Here is a 19,962-nt window from a genome sequence, read left to right on the forward strand (position 1 = left end):
CACAATTACAATTATTGCGAGTAAAGAAAGACATAAAAAACGAAAAATTCTCAGTTTCCACTATATAACATCACTGGAATATCTTGAACAAGACACTTAGGAGACATAATAACATAACATCAGCTGTGCGTGTTAAATAAGCGTGTAAAGACAGAGAGAGAGAGCAGCGCTTACTTTTCCCGAGCTTGCCCGTCCGATGGCACCGCGGTCCCTTTACCTTTCGCGAACATGTCTTGCGCTGAAGATAAACGCGTCTGCCAGCTTGACTGCGATATTTCCTTATGCTCCAGCTGTCAACGTGTAGCCCGCCTCTGACCCCATCCGCTTCAACCGACCCTGCCACAGCCAGATCATGAACTATGGGCGGGAACCCGTGGTGCATGATTGACAGCTTTATAGACCAATGAATGTGTTCGACGTGACCTCACAATCCCCCTCATCTGCATAAAAGTTAAAACAATAAAATCAGCGTATTTGTTGTCTCTGTATATCTGATTATTTCATTTTAAATATTAATCATATTGAATGTATAGGCCTATTTTATTCTATATTGTCACCATTGCTATTTTATAGGTGTTTTTTAATTTTTTTATTTGGTCTTATTGTGGGCATTGATTATTTGGCAATATTATATTTAAAACACTTAAAAAAAATATTACATGTGTGAGTGATTTAGTTCTCTAATTAATGATTTATTACAGTGCCTAAATTAATTCTCTTAATTTTTATTGTAGTATTTTTGAATAAATATCTATTGATACCCATCACTTTTTATTTATTCCACCTTATTATTTCTTAAAATAAATATTTCTGTACTATAAGTGTTTTGGTACTATTGTAAAGGTTAATTATGCTAACAACAAAGCTTTGTTGACTCCTGACTCTAGTTGAAGCACTATAATGGTTGCAAAGACTTATTGCGCCACCTGTCGGACAGCAAATCTAGCGATAAACCGCAGGTGTCAACACATTCCGTGCTGTATGAAGACACGATAAGTTTTTTTTTTATTATTATTGTTTTTGATGTGAGAGGGTTCCTAAAGTAAGGATCCTAAGAGTTTTGTGAACTTTACACAACATATGTAAACATAACACACGGGGCGGGGTCTTACTGAATAGGCTACTTAGTGAACACTATACGCGCGAGACTGACGAGGTATTTTGCTGAGCTCTAGTGCGCTGCAGGGCTTCCGTGAACACGCCGTATCTGTCATTGGAGTTACTTATGATCTTGCGAGTAAGATTGCTGTGTTGAATTTAACCAGAATCTCAACCAGGAAGACGCGGTAAGGGCGTGAATGATACTTTTTATATCTATGCATCAAGTCACTTCTCAAACTTGTTTTGATGCTGTTCTGCATAGTCATTCAACAATTGCACGTCTATTCACTCCATTGTAAACGTGCTGCGCATAACACAAATCCACATAACATCTATTCTTATGTTAAAGTGAAATTGTTGACAAGTTTTATTGGCACAGGAATGTATTTCAGATTGAAGAAATGAAGGGTGTGTGAAGGTGTGTCACTTCAGAGGTTACTGAAGTAACACTCACCAACAGTACTAATAAGTAGTTACACAACTAGAAGCACAACAACGTGCTATTACATGTGGTGAGATTTCATGAGTTTTCACAATCATGAAACCGGTATTATAATGTTTAGTCTGCTGCAAATGCATTTAAAATTTTAGTTTGAGCGGATCCAGGTCCAGTCCAGTCTGTGTTTTTTAGAGCATGCTCAAACTGGGGTTCATGGACACCCAGACCAGGGGGCTGCAAAGGAGTGTTAGGGGGTTTATGCAAAAAGTTTAGAGAAAAAAGTGTAAAAAAAAATATAAAAAAGACTTAATAATAAAATGTAATAGAAACTAAATATTTACCAAATAATATTTTAGACATACTTATAGCATCAAACTCGCAGTCTATTTCATAGACTTTATACAAGAATTTATACTGTATAGATACCTTTTAATTTTAAGATGGGGGTCCCTCACACGAGGATGATCATATGTGTCTGTGGCAGCAAAAAACTGAAATTCTTCGTTTTAGAGGATGTAAATGTGTATTTTTTATTCATTATTTTATTAATAATAATGCATTTTCACATGCAAACTGTACTTTTAGGTCTGCATTTTAATAATTAGCATTACATAAAATAATAAACAATAATACTTTGAAGTCCCAAGTATTTGTTAACACAAAAACATTTGAAATGAATGAATGTCATTGCATTAGATAGAATATCAAACAAAGTGTCATGTATTATTATTATTATTTTAGATAGTTAGATTTAAACTTACAATGTGTATTAAAAAATACACATAACCCCGGTTTCAAAGACAAGGCTTAAGCTAGTCCTAGACTAAAATGCATGTTTGAGCTGTTTTAACTGAAAGGGACTTGCCTTGACATATCCTAAAAAATGTCAGTGCCATTGTTTTGTCTAAAGATGCTCACCAGTAATGTCTTTTTCTAGGGCACGTTCATAAAAGCTACTTCAATGCCCTAATTGAAATAAGGTCTAATCCTGGCTTAGGCTAAGCCCTGTCTGTGAAACCAGGCCATAGTGATCAAAATTAAGATAAAAATGATTTGTTTACTTTCTAGTTATATTATTCAATGACCTTCACAAGTTTAAGTGTGGTAAGTGTCCAAATACTTAATGGGATTGCTGTATTCAAAACTGTATACAAAACTCCACAGAACTATTATTGTTCTCAGCTGCCGGACTTTCAGCACAGCAGCATGGCATCAAAGTCCAATCTAACGGACAATCTGCATGACCTTCATCTGGAGGATGAAGGGCAGCATCGCAATCGTTCAGAGGTGAAGATGAGCCAGATAGTGCTGCCCTGCCATGCCAACCACTGCGGAGAACTGAGCATCGGACAGCTGCTCAAATGGATGGACTGCACAGCATGTCTGTCTGGTGAGTTTGCGCAATGAGTGATGCGAAGCACCTTTAACCTGCATTGTAAAGGCTCCAGAAATTCTCTATATTAGGGTATGAGTGTTATTGTAATATTGAGGACTTGTTTGCAATAACTAAGCAAACCTAGAGCAAATATAATCTAGATGTGCAGGTGACTGCATGGAGTGTGTTATAGACTGTGAGAACATTACTTGAAACACATTGAATGTGTAGAACAGGTAAATCTGTTAAAATGGTGTGAAATTCATTAGTGTCAAAATGACTTATTTAGATCTGCTTCCATTCCAGCGGAGAGACACGCTGGATGCCCGTGTGTGACAGCGTCTGTTGATGACATCTACTTCGAGCACACCATTGGGTACGCAAGAAATATCATTTACATTTCAGATAATTAGAGCCACATCTCAGTGTTTTTTTGAAAAACTTCCTAACCAGCATGTCATTTCGCTTTAGGGAGTACTGGCAGTTCTGTCTGGTTTATTGTGCTATTAAACTACTATTAGACAGAAGACTGTTAATTACTCTGCCAGCCTGACTGTGGGAATAATGCAACTTTGATTAGTGAGGAGAGCCTCAGTAATACAAGCTCAATGGAAAACAACCTCACTCAATAATGAGACACTGTCATTATCACTCACATTTGTGATATACACATATATTTTTCAGTGTTGGACAAGTGGTCAACATTAAAGCCAAAGTCAACAGGGCCTTCAACTCAAGCATGGAGGTAACAGCCACATTTTAATCAAAGCTAAACACTATATATGTTTTATAGAAAGTTACTCTACTAAGACCTACAGATGTTTTTCATACTACTGTGTAACACTGGGGTTTTTAGACCAAGGGCCTCTAAGTATGAAAATCATAAAATATAACGGCAGAGCCATTTACATATAGTCTCAAAAGGAAGAGGTGATATTATAAAGACAACATGTATTTCAAAGTAAAATAACTGGACTTTCATTACAGCAGATCCTTAAAATATCTGGAAAATATTTACTTTGTTTACTAGATATCTTTTTTCTACCCAAACTTAGTACATATAATATTTGAAAGTATATAAAAATGTGTATTTAAATACAATTATATATATTTCCACAAAACTATATGAAAACTATATGAAACTATCTTTACAAACTGCTTTGTCGATGGAATAGTCTATAAAATTATGTTAGACTGTAAAAAAAAAAAAAAATGTACACATTAATTCAGTGTTAAAATAATTTAAGCATATTTAATTAGGCAGCGGCTAGATACGATAGATGCTATTTACACTAAGTGACAATAGAAGCATTTTCTTAGCGATATGCTATTTACACTAGGGGAAAATAGCGATAGATTCTATTTACACCATGTAAAAGTAGGCTATCAGTTCTTTGCAATAAGAGTAAATAGTAATTAGATGCTATCTATACTTTATATTGGCAGATACTATTTGCATCTCAGTATTTTTGTACATTAACAGGATGCAATAATATCATAGAGTGTAAATGATTATATTTATTAAAATGATTAAATTGATGCCTGGTTGGGAGAATAAAAACCCTCCCTACACCTTCCCCTAACCCTACCCAATCAACACTTTTAATATTATCAAACATTCATTCGCAGTTTATTTAGACTTTTAGAACGTTATTTTCATTTTATTGAAAATAAATGCGAGCTCGGCAAAAGGTGGATTCAAACCTGCATCGATCGCATTAAAAGCCAGGTCTTACTCGCTACTGCTAAGCCACTGAAGACATTGAATTCCACACATCTTTTTTAAGTGTCCCAACCAGACATTGGTGGGCCGAGCTAGTGTAAATAGCGTTTGCCAAAAAGGGACACTATTTGCACTTAGTGTAAATAGACACTCCGATTCAGGCAATGCCTTAGTTAATATGTCAACTTTGACAGCTCTAAAATACATTTTGGGAAAAAAAATCAATCAAAAGCAATTCTCTCAAATTTTCTGTAAACCCCCTAGCACCTTGTTCTAAAGTATTGTTGTCTTAATATTGTTTAAGTAGATTATTGTATAAGTGGAATGGTAATTATTACTGTATGTGTTGGTGTTTGTGTGTGAGGTGGGGATAGAAGTCAGCTGTGAGGACCTGTACAGTGGCCGTCATTGGAGAGTGTGTCAGGCATTTGCCACATTCGTCGCCAGACGCACAGATGGAAACAGGGTATGAGAAAACAATGCAGTAGTAATGTTTCTAATTATAATGTTTATATATATATATATATATATATATATGCTAGTCCCACTTATATCTCAGTTAATAGGGAAAAAACATTTTATAAACTGATTTGGTTTACTTTTTTGTTATGGCTGTGGAAAATATCTTATTAAAGGAAACACTGCAAATGGCATGCAAATAAACTAGGCTGACACAGCATTTAAATGCACTTTTACTCTGCACTCATTTTTAAATCAGTTATTAACAATCATGTAATATGTAGATAAGAAATCTTTCTGGACTGTGATTGCAGGTGCAGCTGAAGCAGGTTGTGCCCTGCACACACCAAGAGCAGGTGGAGCACAGTTTAGCAGCTGAGAGGAGGAGGATGAGACTTGTTCACCATGACATCATGCAGGACTTGCTCAACAACAAGACCTTTCAGAGAAGTATCAGTGACGGTAAGTGTCGAAAGACATGGATGCACTTCCCTTTCAGTCAAGACTATGCTTACGCAAATGGTCACAGACTGAATTTATAGGCATGTGTGAAAATATCTCAGATAGTGAGTTACATGACCTTATTCTGTCCTCATTTTCTCACCCTCATGTCATTCCAAACCTGTATGACTTTCTTTCCTCTGTGGAACATAAAATAAGATATTTAGAATCCTCATTGGAGTAAATTAGGGTCAGTAAATGATGACAGAATTTTCATTTTTAGAGCGAACTACCACTTTAAGCACCTGCGCATGATCTAGACAATCATTTAGTTTTCTCCAAGCATCTGTTTAGCGTCTTAATGAGGAGTTTTATTGTTTGTGAGGCAGAGAACCGTGATGAAGACGAGGCTGTGCCTACAGAAAGAACAAGAGTGGAAAGTGTCGAGCTAGTACTTCCTCCTCACGCCAATCACCAGGTCAACACATTCGGAGGCCAGATTATGGCCTGGATGGAAAATGTCGCCACTATTGCAGCCAGGTGTGTGCAATAGTACACTTGCAAAGTGCATTTTTATACAGTAGTTAATATTTAGCTTTAAACCCCTTATCCTGTACTAGATCAGGGTTCAAGGTTTGTAATGTTGTCATAAACATGCTGCAAAAGAGGCTTCTGCAAGGACAGTATAATGAAGCTTTAATTAAAACAAAGAGCATGAACTTCAGTTTATTTAAATACACCATGAAATCATAATTACGATTTGTGCCATTTAGTTCATGTGTAGGCCATTTGTATGCCAGTGTACTCCTAAAAGTTGTCAACAAATTTCTCCTAAGGGAGATAATGAAACAGAATAATAATAATAATAACATTTGCTTTTAGAAAATATATAAATTTAAGGCAAAATTCTTGTTGAATTTTGTTGACATATTAGAGTTTGGATTATGTAAGGATTTCAAATATCTCTTGTTACAACTCCTTAAGTCAGAAAATACTGTCAGCACTCAGAAATAAAAAAAAATAGTACATTTTAAAAATAAAATGTTATCAAAAAATCAGGCTATTTATAAATGAACAGACCTCTCTGTAAAAACCTTCAGAATATAAATAAGAATAAAACAGGAAAGTACAAATGAAGAAGAGATTTCTGGCTCAGTGCATAAAAAAAAAACATTAGACAAATAGATAGCGTTTAATAATAATAATAAAAAACACTTAAATGTTTATTTTGGATGTTTTCTTCCCACTAGTCTAAAAGAAGGCATTCTATGGACACAAAATAGCCCAAAATGTCAACATTCACCAGTGCATGAAAAAACGATGTGCCTGACTAAAAATATTTATGACTCATCCTGTACTACATGTTGTTTGTCCAATCAGCTGCTCTCTAAAATGAGAATGTCCCTCCCCTAATACCACCTGAAACTAACTAACTATCTGTCCCACCAAATCCTCTTGTTTCTACAGAAAGTACATCAGCACAGGACAGAATGATGGTCTTATGATGGTCTTATGATGAATAATTTAAAAACTCAAGATATATGTATTGACTTTCTTTCTAATTTTTTACCAGTCGTTTATGCAATGCTCATCCTACTATGAGGACCATAGACATGTTTTACTTCAGAGGCCCGTCCCAGGTTGGAGATCGTTTGGTTCTGAAAGCCATTGTCAATAACACATTCAAGAACAGGTGGGCTTGTATAATAGTCATCTAAGATCTGTATTTAGATTTTAATGACTAGACAGTAATGATGTCATTCAGCTGATTGGCAGTGTCTCTGGTTTTGCAGTATGGAGGTAGGCGTCTGTGCAGAAGCCTATCACGGAGAGGAACCTCTGAGGCACATTAACAGCGCCTTCATGACGTTTGAGGTGCTGGATGAGAAAGGAAGGCCACGTCCACTACCTCCCATAAAGCCTGAACCTCAGGTGAGAAGTCCAAGTCTGAATCCAGATTATAGTGTGAACAGTCATGACAACACTCATTTGAGTGTTAAAGTAAATTGGATATTGTAAAATCTGAATTTTGAGTGGTATTCTGAATGTTTTGACAGGAGGGACATAGGAGATACCAGGAGGCTCTTGCCAGGAAGAAGATTCGACTTGATAGGTAGCAAAACCTGGTGCTTATTCTTATTCTGATAACAAGAACTCCAGCTCATAGTGAGACTGCAACATCCTCAGCTCACCCACAGATGGTGCTGTCATTGTGCATCACTGCTAAAAACTAGATCCATATATATATATATATATATATATATATATATACATATATATATATATAATACATGGACTTTACTTTCTTGAACTTCGAGGTCAGGATTTGATTTGTTGCTCCCAGAAAAGCTGGAAATATTAGAAAATTTCAAAAGTTACAGCTCTCCAGAAGTCATGGAAATTAAATAAATCATTATACATACATATACATATACAGTGTATGTATATACAAACATACAATTGAATTATTTGTTATTATTTATTATTTTATTTTTTAATTATGCTCAGTTCTAAAGTATTTCTTTGCCTTGGCTATAAATATTATTTTCATTTAAATCTTTTAAAAATGTCTAAAATCTATTTAAAAACTATTAAAATGATTTCATGGAATAATTAAAATAATACTGAAATAATATAAAATGATTTTTCAGTTTTTCATGACTTGGAGCTCATCTGGTCTTTGTTTCTACTCAGGAAATACATCATCTCATGTAAGCAGACTGAAGTGCCACTGTCTGTCCCATGGGACCCTAGTAATCAGGTAACTTTCTCTGCTACAGAAAATACCTTATTATTCAAAATACTTTTAGTATATTTACCATTAAAAGGTCCAAACTTGAGGCACAAATTGAGCAGAAGAAAAAAACAGCTATATCAGCATAGACATACCAAATAAAGTCAATAAAAATGGACAAGAATGGCAGAATTATGTACATATGTCTTGGCATGAAGAAATGGTTGTACACTGATTTGGACAGTTTTCAAAAATACTTGTTTACTGCTTTCATAATCAAATATGGTATTGTGTTAAACTTTGTCAACTTACTTTGGCTAAAACATGTTAGTACATTCATCCAAGGTTTTATTTACTCACAGTGTTTACAGTGTGTATCTCCTCTCCCTTGTATTTCCATAGTGCTGTTATATGGACAGCATTGCTAATTTATTTGAGCTAAATTACTCTGATAATGATGCTTTGTCTGATTTTCAGGTGTATCTGAGCTTCAATAATGTGTCGGCCCTGAAAATGCTTGCAGCTAAAAACAACTGGGAACTCAGCTCAAAGAAGAACCATGTAAGCGCTACTCTCCATATGTCAGTCTTACATTATAAAGTGTACTCTGTAACATCAGATGCTCATTGTCTTGCTCTAAGCAGGTGAGTCTGTATACAGTGGAGGAGAGTCGGAGTCTGTGTTTTAGGGTGGAGTTTAAGATGGATATCCCAGCACAAAGGGCCTTCACCCTCCTCTCAGATCTCAACCGCAGACAGGAATGGGATCAACACTACACGTGAGACATTATTAGCTACTGTACTTATACAAATGAAATAGGGAAGAGCAGGGATAAATGTAATACTTGCTGATTTATTCAGAAAATGTTCGGTACAAATTGTTACAATCATCTCTGTACATGTAAACCTTTTTGTCTGATATATGTTCATACAGTATATAATTTTTAAATATCCATTATTTAAAACTGCAAACCCAAATGTCAGTTCAAAGTGATGTTTACATTTTTTTTTGTGTTTGTTTTAATCATGCAGTCTGTGTGAGCTGCTCATTAAGGTCGATGAGGATGATTCCATCTATCGAGTTGTTACTCCTTCGGTCAGTGAAGGAGGAAAAGTTCAGGAATTCATTTTACTGGCCTCTAGAAGACCGCCTTGTGATAGCGGGTGAGGATGACTGTGGCAGTGCTATATGTTGTATTAAAATCAACATAAATCAACATTTGCTACCTCTTTTACTTCTGAGTGAAGTAAGATTACATTCTGATGAAAGACAAAGATTACAAACACATTTTTTCTTTATTTAGAATAATGTTTGCACTAATAAATTGTGCACAATAAGATTAGGTATGAAGTAAATATGATCAATTTGGAATTCATGTTGCCTTTAAGCACCCATGAGCTTCTCTAAAGGTGCGTTCACGCCATGTCAGAATTACCGTATTTACGAGACTCCAACTTTTTCTACACTTCTTCGTAGAACTCGTAATTAACTTGTAACTAACTTTGTAAACCACTGCACACAGTTGAATACATCTAATGTCCCACTAAATAAACTATAAGTTTACTACATATAGCTGCGAGCAACAATTATCGGGGTTCAAGCACTTTAAGGCTTGTAAGCACATGTGTAAAAAGGTATAATGTTTTAATTAGCAAGCCTGTAACCATCTAGATCATAGATAGAAAAGACCATTTACAGCTAATACAGGCAATTTACCATAGGAAATATATGGTTTTTAAAGCTTTTTAACAGTTATCGAGGTTAAGACAAAAATCTAGGACTAGTTCGCAAAAGTAGGTTTTTCAAAAAATCCAAAATACCGAAAATTTTGCCAAGTGGCATTTGGTCTGTCTTGAGCCAAGGATTCCAACGATACTAGACACTTGAGCCTACGCCTAACGTTTATGAATTATGAGCCATTTCGTACTTTTGACCGCTGTAGCACCCCCGTCAGGCCGTTTGGGGCGAGCCTTGATGACGTTATAGACCGTGTGAGTACTACCAGCCCTCAAAGTCTCTATGACTTACGGTTTGGTCTGCCTGATCACTTTTAGGGGAGAATGCTGATCTTTGGAAATTTTAACAATTACAATAGGGTTTCAGTGCTACGTGCTTGAACCCCTAATAAGGCATTTGGATACTTAATGTCTTGTGGTTTTGTCTATTGATTACTCAAATTACACATTTATTTTGGCATTAATAGTGTCACTATAAAAACGCATAATTCCACATCCGAGGATGTGAACAGCTCCGAGTAGAACATCATGGGTTGTCATCTAGTAATTACGATAAATCGTAACATGGCATGAATGCAGCATAATGACTATATGTAATACTTACATATGATGTATATTTGTTTTCTAGGGATCCGTATGTTATTGCCCTACGATCAGTTTCTCTACACACTCATCCACTCACAGAGGAGTTCAACAGGGGTGAGGTGGTCTGTGCTGGGTTTACCATTTATGAGGTGTCGAAAAGTGTCTCAAAGGTAGGAAAAAAATAGTCCTTCATGATGCTCACTATGTACTTCCTCACTGTGTCTGACATGCTTCTTGTTTTGTCCTCAGATTTCCTACTATAATCAGGCCAGTCCAGAAGTGATGCCGTACATCTCCACTGACATCGCAGGCCTCTCATCTAGTTTCTACTCAATATTCTGTGCATGCAGCCAGTATCTGCTGGACAACATAGTCAGCACCCCTACATTAACCCCTCCTACATTATGACTTGCTGCCGTCGTTTATGCTTTTAAAGTGGCCAGATCCAATACTTTTGTAGCATTTCATTCTTTTTCCCTCTTAAAGGTGCGGTATGTAATATTGACAGCTAGTGGTTGAAATGGGTACTGCAGTCTAAATTCAAAATATTGGACAGAGTTGTTTCTCCCACCCCTCCTCCTCAGACTCGACGCTCACACTGATTGCCAGTTTGAGGACACGCAACAGGAGCAAGTGCAATTGACAATGGAAGGTGACAAGGCTTACACTGTAAGATGATGAGTTGATTTATCCATGTTTTAATATGCCTCAGGATATAGAGTTTTTTTGATGGATGCTGAAGCTTTTTAGGTCAGGTAGAATCTGCAATCTCTGCCCTAGTCTGTTTGCTGGCTTCCATGGATATAATACGCTGTGTTTTCCACCAACTGGCAACCTGGAGTGTCGAAATACTATTGGGTAAATTGGCAGTGGGCGAAACCACACAGACCAAAACAAAAACAGACATTCCGACACGGAGCGTACATTTCAAAGTAGAATAACTTGCTGTAGCATTGTTTTTCTGAGAAACAAGTACTGTATATGAACAAGTATATGTTTCCTAAATCTCTGCAAACATATTATGGTATTTTTGTGCTTTAGTACAGTCAAAAAAATTACATACAGCACCTTTAAAGGGTTAGTTCACACAAAAATGAAATTTCTGTCATTAAGTACTCGCCCTCATGTTGTCCCAAACCCGTAAGACCTTCGTTTGTCCTCAGAACACAAATTAAGATATTTTTGGTGAAATCCGAGTGTATCTTTTGAGGTCCAGAAGCGTATTAAAAGACATCGATAAAACGGTCAACGTGACTACAGTGGTTCAACATTAATATTATAAAGCGAAGAGAATATTTTTTGTGTGCAAAAACAAAACAAAATAACGACTTTTTCAACAATATCTAGTGATGGGCGATTTCAAAACACTGCTTCATGAAGCTTCGACGCTTTATGAATCTTTTGTTTTGAATCAGAGGTTCGGAGTGCCAAAGTCACGTGATTTCAGTAAACGAGGCATTGTTACGTCATAAGTCTTTTGAAATTTCAGTGGTTCACGTGACTTTGGCAGTTTGATACACACTCCGAACCACTGATTCAAAACAAAAAATTCATAAAGCTTCGAAGCTTCATGAAGCAGTGTTTTAAAATCGCCCATCACTAGATATTGTTGAAAAAGTCATTATTTTGTTTTGTTTTTGCACACAAAAAGTATTCTTGTTGCTTTATAATATTAAGGTTGAACCACTGCAGTCACGTCGACTGTTTTATCGATGTCTTTTGCAGTGCTATTGCTGCTTGTATGGATCAGATACCCTCGGATTTCATCAAAAATATCTTAATTTGTGTTCTGAGGACAAACGAAGGTCTTCCGAATTTAAATGTTTCTATTGCATTTTACTCACTGGTTGCTTGCAACAAATATAAAATGAAACGAGTTTGATTTGTGAACAAATTATTCATCTGAACAAGTTATTTTAATGAGTCACAAATAAGTCTCAAATTCATTTCTGTCAAATGGTTCACTCACACACTGAATCTTTCTCAAGGGTTAGTTTTGAAACTGCATTACATGACTATTTTCTGTCCCTTTTCTGACGTTTGTAAATAAGCAAGTTGTTATCTTTATTGACTAAGCTCTCTACATGTGAAAAAAGTTTTTTGTCGGGTTCAGTATATGGCACTTTTGTGCCCCAACAGTCATTTTGCAAAACCTCTATTATATTGTGACAGGTTTCCATAACATCAATCCATGCTGAAATACCTTTAAAAATAAACCTAATTTTTAACACTGGGATCCATCAGAAAGTTTACATAGTACATCCAACACTTATTTGTTCCTTTAAAAAATGTCTCTGTTTGCTTTGTTTTGTCAGCATTATTTTTGGTGCAGTGATGTATATAAAATGACAATTTAATTGCGTCTGTTTACTGATTTAGTTACTGACAATTACTGATTACTGAAAATTGAGTTTCAATAAAGTTTTGTTAAAAGGCCTATTTCTATTGTATGTTTGGAAAAAATGACTAAAAAGTACTGTAATAAGTTAATCGTTTTAAATTATTAGCTCTATGAAAGAATTTATTTAAAATATACATTTTTCACATTTTCAATGAACATTTATGTACATATATTGTCTGTGGACTATTTAAACAGCACTATGATTGACTTTCATTTTGGTCAATGGTTTATGATCTTGATATCCAGACTGACAGATTTGCTATATGTTCTCTGTACATGTTAGGCATATTGTAGAAGCTCCGCTGTCTGTTTGCTGTTCGAATAGACATTAATCTTGCAGTCTCAGTACTGAGGCCTCTGTCCTCTGCCCACTGCTCTAGAGTCAGTGAGAAGCGTGATTGCGCATGGATAAGGCTCCTGTATCCAGTCACAGTCCTTTCCAAAGCCTCGACCTGCAGCTGCAGTGAAACATCTTGCCAGGCCCCCTGGAAGAGTTGCACCATGTCCTCCACTAATTCTGGTGTGTAGCCTTCATTGAGGACCTCTTTAGGCCAACCTGGAGCCAGAGTCACATATGGAAAGATTTGATCAATGGTTCTCAAGAACTCTTCTCCCATTATATAGCCGTGGATATGGAAAGCTCCATGGGCTACGTCCATGTTGACCCAGGTGGGGTGGTGCAGCAGGTCTCTGTCATAGGCCTGACGAAGGAGCTCCAGTGAGGGGCTCAGATGATTCTGAGACTTTATCCTTAAGTAGAGTCCCCAGGGCTTCTTAGAGGCAAGAATCAGCTCCAGACAGTCCTGAAGAGGCAACTCAGGTTGGGAACCCTGAATGACAGGAATGTTTGGTTGACCTACGCTAGATAGTACTGGGATCACCAGCATTCCTCCAGGGCTATCTGAAAAAAAAAAAAAAAAAAAAAACTTGCATTTCCATTTATCAGGAACTATGCATTTCAGTATCCATCTAAAGTTGTTAAATTCACACCTTCAAGCAGAGATAGCAAAGAATCTTTATCAGTCACTGTGTCCCACTGGATGTTGAGTCCATCACCATTCACCGGCCTGAAATAGTCAACTATGTCTCCACCTGGATAGAATCTTCTGGGTCTGTTTCTCAGCACTGAGAAATAAAGATGCCTGTGTTACTGATATACACAATTATGGATGCATCAATATTAAAATCATGGACAAAGCTGGGAAGCGATAGCCCAAATAAATACAATTCTATACTATTCTGTCAAATAAATTAAAAAGAAAACACTAAAAAATAAAATCAGTCATTTTAAATGATACAAGAGAATTTTGGCATCACAACATTATAATGCACTGTATGTAAAATGAATATTCATTTTGGGATTTGCTAAAGATCATATTTAACAGTGTTTTTAAAGATTCATTTTAGTGTTTTAATGTTCAGGCATGGTCGAAATTTCAGCAAAATTTTCACTGTCAACAGTGTAGAGATGCATGAAGCACCATTCACACAGAAGTCACTTTCAAACCAAGCAGCTTTCTGTTGGTCAACATGGCGAATATGCATGAAAAACCTGAAGATCATGCAAAATCTGCAATGGTAACCAATGATAAATGTGACCTTTCACTTTTACATAAAAATAATGGTTCCAAAAGTGGGTTTTTCACAATGATGCCATCGGAGAACCATTGTGGGTTCCTCAAAGAACCATTCAGTGAACAGCTCTCAAGTTAACCATGTTTTTCTTAGCGTGAAGAACATTATAATAATCTAAAGAACCTTTTTCCACTATGAAGAACCTTTTTGTGTAATTGAAATCCATTCCATGGAGGTTAAAGGTTCTTCATGGAACCACAGATGCAAATAAAGCTAATCCAAAGTAAAAGCAGCTCTTACTTAGGAAGATAACCAATATGCTACCAATATATTATGCATACACTATGTGAGGTGTAATATTCAAAACCATGTCACTCACTTGCAGCTTCTTTGAACTGTGAGAGCACAGGCTCATAGATGTCATAATATATGTGCTGAGGGTTGCTGTTGTCTCTGATGTAGAGAAGATCATTCACAGTGGGGTTCTCCTTTCCTTGCCACAGGGTTAAACTAAACCTGTATCATAATCAAGACATGGTATAAACATAATTTTTATTTATTTTTTTAACTGAAATGACTGAAGTAACCGAGTTACCTTGAAGATTGGCTGAGCAGCCAGCTCAGATGTGGCCACCCATTCTTGGCCATCAAAGCATGGACAGGAAAGGTGATTTTCTGAGGGAGGTGTCTTACAGTAGAGTACATCTCCTCAACCATACTGCGTGTGTATGTCACATTTGGGAAGATGGAAAGATAAAGAACCTTCCATCCTGGAGAGATGGTGACGTCAGGAAATTTCAGTTGAATGAGCTCAAAAAACCTTGTAATAAAAGTAAAAAAAGTCAACTACTGAAAAACAACATTAAGCAATCAACAGATCACAGAATCAGTTACGTTGTTCAGAATATCATTCCAAATAGTCCAAGTTGTTTTTTCCACACTTTGGGCCCTATTTTAACGATCTAAGCACATGGTATGAAGTGCATGGCGCTTAGGGCATGTCCTAGTCTCTTAATGAGTGATGGGTGTGTTTTGGGCGTAACATGCAATAAACCAATCATCTCCCATTCCCTTTAAAAGCCTGGTGCGCTTGCACCGTGGCAGATTGCTATTTACATGGCAGAATATAGACACCCTCAACCTGACGAGTCATTTTAAATACATGTGTGTATTGCCACGACTGGTCAAATAATTAGCCAATTTCATTCATCATTACTGCAAATAGGTAATTCTGATACATGCAATGACTATCCATTATGACATGTAGGCATTTTTATCTTTATGTACACAATAATAATCTTTTACTTTGTAATCCTTTTATTTTTAATATTTGGCAAGTTTGTGTGCTGCTGCACGTCCCTGTACGTGTATTGTGCATCCGCCTATAGGCACATATTACTAACGCGCCCTTTAAATAACAAAAGAAAAAAAACTGCGCCATTGACTTTAGACCAGGTTTTTGTTGGTCAATGGCGCAGTCATTTTCAGTTGCCTCAAAATAGCAACATGCCAACAATGCGCCTGAACACACCGCGTTTTCAGACCAGCACACCCATGGGCGAACAGATGGGTGTGAGTGCATTTGCTATTTAAACAACATGGGCGCTAGATGTGAAAATGATAACTGCGGGTTGAAACTACCAAAATACACTTGCGTCGTGCCTGGCGTTGCATTGGCCGGGTGTATGATAGGGCCCTTAGTATCAGTCTACTTGCCTATGTTTGCAGGTTTCAGACTCTGTCTGACACAGAGTCTGTGTATTGGTTACAGAGATTTTTCACTGACTCTTTCTGTATGTTACGTAGTCACGCCAGTAGGTGGCGATAAGTGACTGTGTATATGAGTGAATTATTCATTAAACCATTCATTCAACCAATTTGTTTAAATTCACTGATTCATTCAGGAAGAAACAATTGCCTGTTTTTATGAGTGAGTCATTGAATTATTCACTCAACCAATTCATTCAAACACACCATTTAATTTAGGAACAAAACACCACTACCCCAGCTAACAATTTTTGGTCACCAGAATGTTCTGGGAACAATAATTTTTGGTTATAAAAATAAAACCTAAAAATAACCATTACAGAGGGCCAGTCCCAGTACCCACACTTCGTCTTTGTCTACTAACATGATGTATTTCCTGTATTTGGTTCAAGTGGGCATGAAGACCACAAGTGTGCATAGAACTTTTGATTATCCGATGGGACGTACTTACAACATAATGTTGAAAAAATACAAGTTTTACAGAGCTTTATGTAAACATTTTTATCATCTTTGTACCAATAAAATGCACAAACACATTTTTGGTTGTGACCAACAAATCGAGAGCCATTGGCCTAAATCACAAAGTAAACTGAACTGTATCCAAGTGTTAGAAATAAAATGAGATATTTACTACATTCTTACTCAGAAGCATTGATCACTGGCCAGAAATCGGGGACATTAGGACCTGGAAGAATATCTGCATTTATCCACACTGGGCGATTGATCCCCGTTTGGTTTTTCTTTCTCAGCAGATCCAATGAGGGCTCCACAGCATTAATACTCTTAAAATCCAGCTTTATCCCTAATGAAGGATGACCACAAAGCAATGCTCACAATGTCTTCTGTATATAAAAGCAGATACTAATGTTCAAGGTTGTTCACCTTTCTTTGATTTGAGTACAGCATCCAGCCACTCCTCCAGAGTGTTGTCACTGTATATGTCTGGTGGATGGGCCATGATGGGAATATTCGTTTCATTGACTGTATTATGACCTTGCACATTTATATCAGCCTCCAGGATCATGACATCACCTAAATGACATTAACAAGAAGAGGGTATTTTTATTATTATTATGCAACTGCTAATTGAATTGACTGAAGTGCAACCTTGAACAAAGGTGTTAAGATAAAACAACAGATCACTCTTACTGTTCAAGGCCTTGTTCATCTCAGATTTATTGTTGGCTGCGTGATACCATGTTGCATAAAGACCATCTTTCTCCCGAATCTCTCCAGTTTGGAGAAGAAAGTCAAGCATGTCTCCACCAGATGGGAAAGGCTCCATGTCCATGTCGACTGAACCATCTGAGATAATGCAACATAGATACATCAGTATTGTTTTTATTTTCTCAATTTACTCTGAAATTCATAATGCATATTGTTTCATAATTATGTAACTGATAAATGGTGTTGCATATGGACAAATTCTTAACACTATATCAGTCAATATTCAATATCATGTACTAAAAAAATACTAAAAGGCTCCATACCTGATCTCATGATCACAAATACTGAAGTTAAAGTAATAATGAGAAGAAGTGCAATCAGACCGATACCAATACATAACATGATGAACTGCTCTCTTGTAAAGATCCCCATAAATGTTTTTGGTTCTTTTCTTTCTCCCTCTTCAGCCTCCTCATTGTTGCAGTTCTTTTCTTCATTGTTGTCCATCGTTTTTCAGTATCAGATCTCTAAATGTTCACTCGATGTACATAAGCTGCACAATGACTCTCCCAGAGTGTCATGTTTTGTTTTCTGAGGTCCAAACTGCTTTTTATCTGCAGACCATAAAATGGCGTGATAGGCCGCACTTTGTATTCTTGCCATCTTGTTTGCTAGAAAATGACTGTGGAACGTGTTTTTTTTTAACTTTCTTTGGTCAAATGAAGCGATCATTAACTCTATGCATATATTAAACAACAAACTCATACTTATCTGTAACAGAAATCAAGAACTTTCTGTGGCTTTGCAGACAAAAAAACTTGATTGTTTGATACAACATTACATCCATTATTTTTCAAAGTTGTAAATAAAACAAATTATTGGAGTATGTTTTATAAAAAAAATAATGTCACGTTTAATCCAGTGTATTACTTGCTATGTTTTTGTAATTTGTGAAACTTACTAGCAATTTCTGAGTGAAAATTGTTACAACATTTTTTCTTCAGTGTATAATAATGATTTCATTAAAATAAGACTACACATAAAATTCCAAATGTTTATCAGTAATTCATGGTTGAAATGAACTCAGCAGTGCATGTTATCTGTGCTACATTATCAGAAAACAATAACGCTATCTGATTTTCTTATCGAGTGCCGTTTGTGGCCTGTTGGAGGTTTTTTCAGGTAAAATGAGTCTTAACTTCCTCTTTGGAGAGCCCTCGGCTAAAGATACATATTCTTGGATGACAGGTGCAGGAGAGCTCATCGGGTCTGAACTATTGGACTGATCCACCTCATCCTGTGAAACAGCGGATTCACTCACAGGAAGTGCAATATTTGGATTGGATAGCTGCTGAGAGTCAGTGGCATTCAGAACACCAGGGCTTGATTGAGTCGTAAGACTGTTGTGTTCATCTGGAAGAGTTAAATTGAGTGTCAGCGGGAGTGTTGATGCCATTTGAGCTTCAGATCTACTGCTGAAGACAGTCTCTAACAGAGTTTCCCCCTCAACAGGAATATAGCTTTGTTGCTCTTGTCCTCTTTCTTTAGTGACTTCATCTGTATCGTTAGATGTAGACTTCGAATCCTTGTTCCCTTTTTTAGCGTGTTTAGTTTTGGAGGTTTCCTTTTCCTCATTTGCTGAGCCTTCAATGTTATCTTTTGATTTTTTGCTGGTTTTGTCTTTTCTTTGGACATCTTTTTTGTCCTTTTTGCTTCTCAGTTTTTCCTTCTTGGCCTTTTTGGACATCTTGTCCTCTTCATTATTTTCTTTATCAATGGACTTTGGATGAACTCTGTTTTTTCGAAGGGGGTTTAAATTTAATTTAACTTTTAGTGTCCTCTTTGCTTGTCCTCTGGTTTTGTGGGTTTTGGATTGTCCTTGTGTGCTGCTTTTAGTCTTACCCAGCTTTCGGGGGCTTTTCTGTGCAGATGTTTTAGAGCTCTTCATCTCGTTTTTGTGTCTGTCAGCCATTATGGTGAGGACACGTTCCTCGGGCCCCGCTAGATCAAAAGTGACACTCCTTTGAGAAGCTAACTTAAACCCCAGCTCTCTAGCTTGACTCTCATCACGTCTCCCAGCGTTTGACTTGTCATAACCTAAGATGTCTCTGTATAGCATAGTGTCATACATTTGTTCTCCAGTGTTCTGTGAGTGATTTGTAAATGGGAAGTTCTGCTTGTTACTCCCAGCTTGTCTGTATTCATAAGTCTGATGACAGTGCAGACAGCTGATGGTTTGGTAAATCGGCCGAGGGCCAATGTCATCAGCCTGGTGTTTTAACAGTGAGTGATTTGCTTGAGTTACTTCATTGTGGATTTGGTCTGGGGGTCTAAACGTGCCTCTCTGGAGGGCTGAGAAATGATTACTGAGGGCCAGCTGGCGTATTCTGACAGCTGAGATGTCTTTTGAACCCCCACGACGTTGGGAAGAAGTATCCTGACTGCCCAGATGGCTATTT

General features: G+C 36.8%; 3 protein-coding genes across 5 annotated transcripts in view; 1 reads left to right on the forward strand and 2 right to left on the reverse strand.

The window, feature by feature from the left end:
* Positions 1-379, reverse strand: part of ssbp3a (single stranded DNA binding protein 3a) — a 40,028-nt gene extending 39,649 nt beyond the window's left edge. For both annotated transcript variants that reach the window (XM_051882200.1, XM_051882191.1), the window contains exon 1: positions 175-379. In XM_051882200.1, the coding sequence (XP_051738160.1) occupies positions 175-230 (56 nt within the window). In that variant the 5' untranslated portion in view covers positions 231-379. The remainder of the gene's footprint in view (positions 1-174) is intronic.
* Positions 380-955: 576 nt separating this feature from the next.
* On the forward strand, positions 956-12,110 carry acot11a (acyl-CoA thioesterase 11a). 2 transcript variants are annotated; one of them, XM_051861207.1, is made up of 16 exons: positions 956-1,286; positions 2,705-2,930; positions 3,222-3,291; positions 3,600-3,660; positions 5,003-5,104; positions 5,412-5,559; positions 5,928-6,078; positions 7,112-7,231; positions 7,332-7,470; positions 7,596-7,651; positions 8,233-8,299; positions 8,750-8,833; positions 8,917-9,050; positions 9,304-9,435; positions 10,637-10,763; positions 10,843-12,110. In XM_051861207.1, the coding sequence occupies exons 2-16, from the start codon at positions 2,747-2,749 to the stop codon at positions 10,999-11,001; spliced, it is 1,734 nt and encodes a 577-aa protein (XP_051717167.1). In that variant the 5' UTR covers positions 956-1,286; positions 2,705-2,746; the 3' UTR covers positions 11,002-12,110. The 2 variants fall into 2 exon arrangements, with proteins under 2 accessions (XP_051717167.1, XP_051717158.1); XM_051861198.1 differs by having other exon boundaries at positions 2,723-2,930.
* A 726-nt stretch (positions 12,111-12,836) lies between these two features.
* Positions 12,837-18,561, reverse strand: fam151a (family with sequence similarity 151 member A). Its single transcript, XM_051861187.1, has 8 exons — positions 17,827-18,561; positions 17,486-17,641; positions 17,219-17,368; positions 16,979-17,138; positions 15,165-15,389; positions 14,949-15,085; positions 13,985-14,119; positions 12,837-13,895 (listed from the first exon to the last, which is right to left on the reverse strand). Exons 1-8 carry the CDS (start codon positions 18,008-18,010, stop codon positions 13,222-13,224), a joined length of 1,821 nt encoding a protein of 606 aa, XP_051717147.1. The 5' UTR covers positions 18,011-18,561; the 3' UTR covers positions 12,837-13,221.
* Positions 18,562-19,962: the final 1,401 nt, after the last annotated feature.

This window comes from Ctenopharyngodon idella, chromosome 2 (genome assembly GCF_019924925.1).
Source record: "Ctenopharyngodon idella isolate HZGC_01 chromosome 2, HZGC01, whole genome shotgun sequence".
NCBI lineage: Eukaryota > Metazoa > Chordata > Actinopteri > Cypriniformes > Xenocyprididae > Ctenopharyngodon > Ctenopharyngodon idella.

Excerpts from the sequence above, each read along its gene's own strand:
- acot11a (XM_051861207.1), top strand. The coding sequence starts at position 2,747 with ATGGCATCAAAGTCCAATCTAACGGACAATCTGCATGACCTTCATCTG. Across the intron at positions 5,105-5,411 it reads GACGCACAGATGGAAACAGG|GTGCAGCTGAAGCAGGTTGT; the intron begins GTATGAGAAAAC and ends CTGTGATTGCAG. Across the intron at positions 8,300-8,749 it reads CATGGGACCCTAGTAATCAG|GTGTATCTGAGCTTCAATAA; the intron begins GTAACTTTCTCT and ends TCTGATTTTCAG.
- fam151a (XM_051861187.1), bottom strand. The coding sequence starts at position 18,010 with ATGGACAACAATGAAGAAAAGAACTGCAACAATGAGGAGGCTGAAGAG. Across the intron at positions 17,369-17,485 it reads GATGAACAAGGCCTTGAACA|GTGATGTCATGATCCTGGAG; the intron begins GTAAGAGTGATC and ends AATGTCATTTAG. Across the intron at positions 15,390-16,978 it reads CCAGTGATCAATGCTTCTGA|GTTTTTTGAGCTCATTCAAC; the intron begins GTAAGAATGTAG and ends TTTTATTACAAG.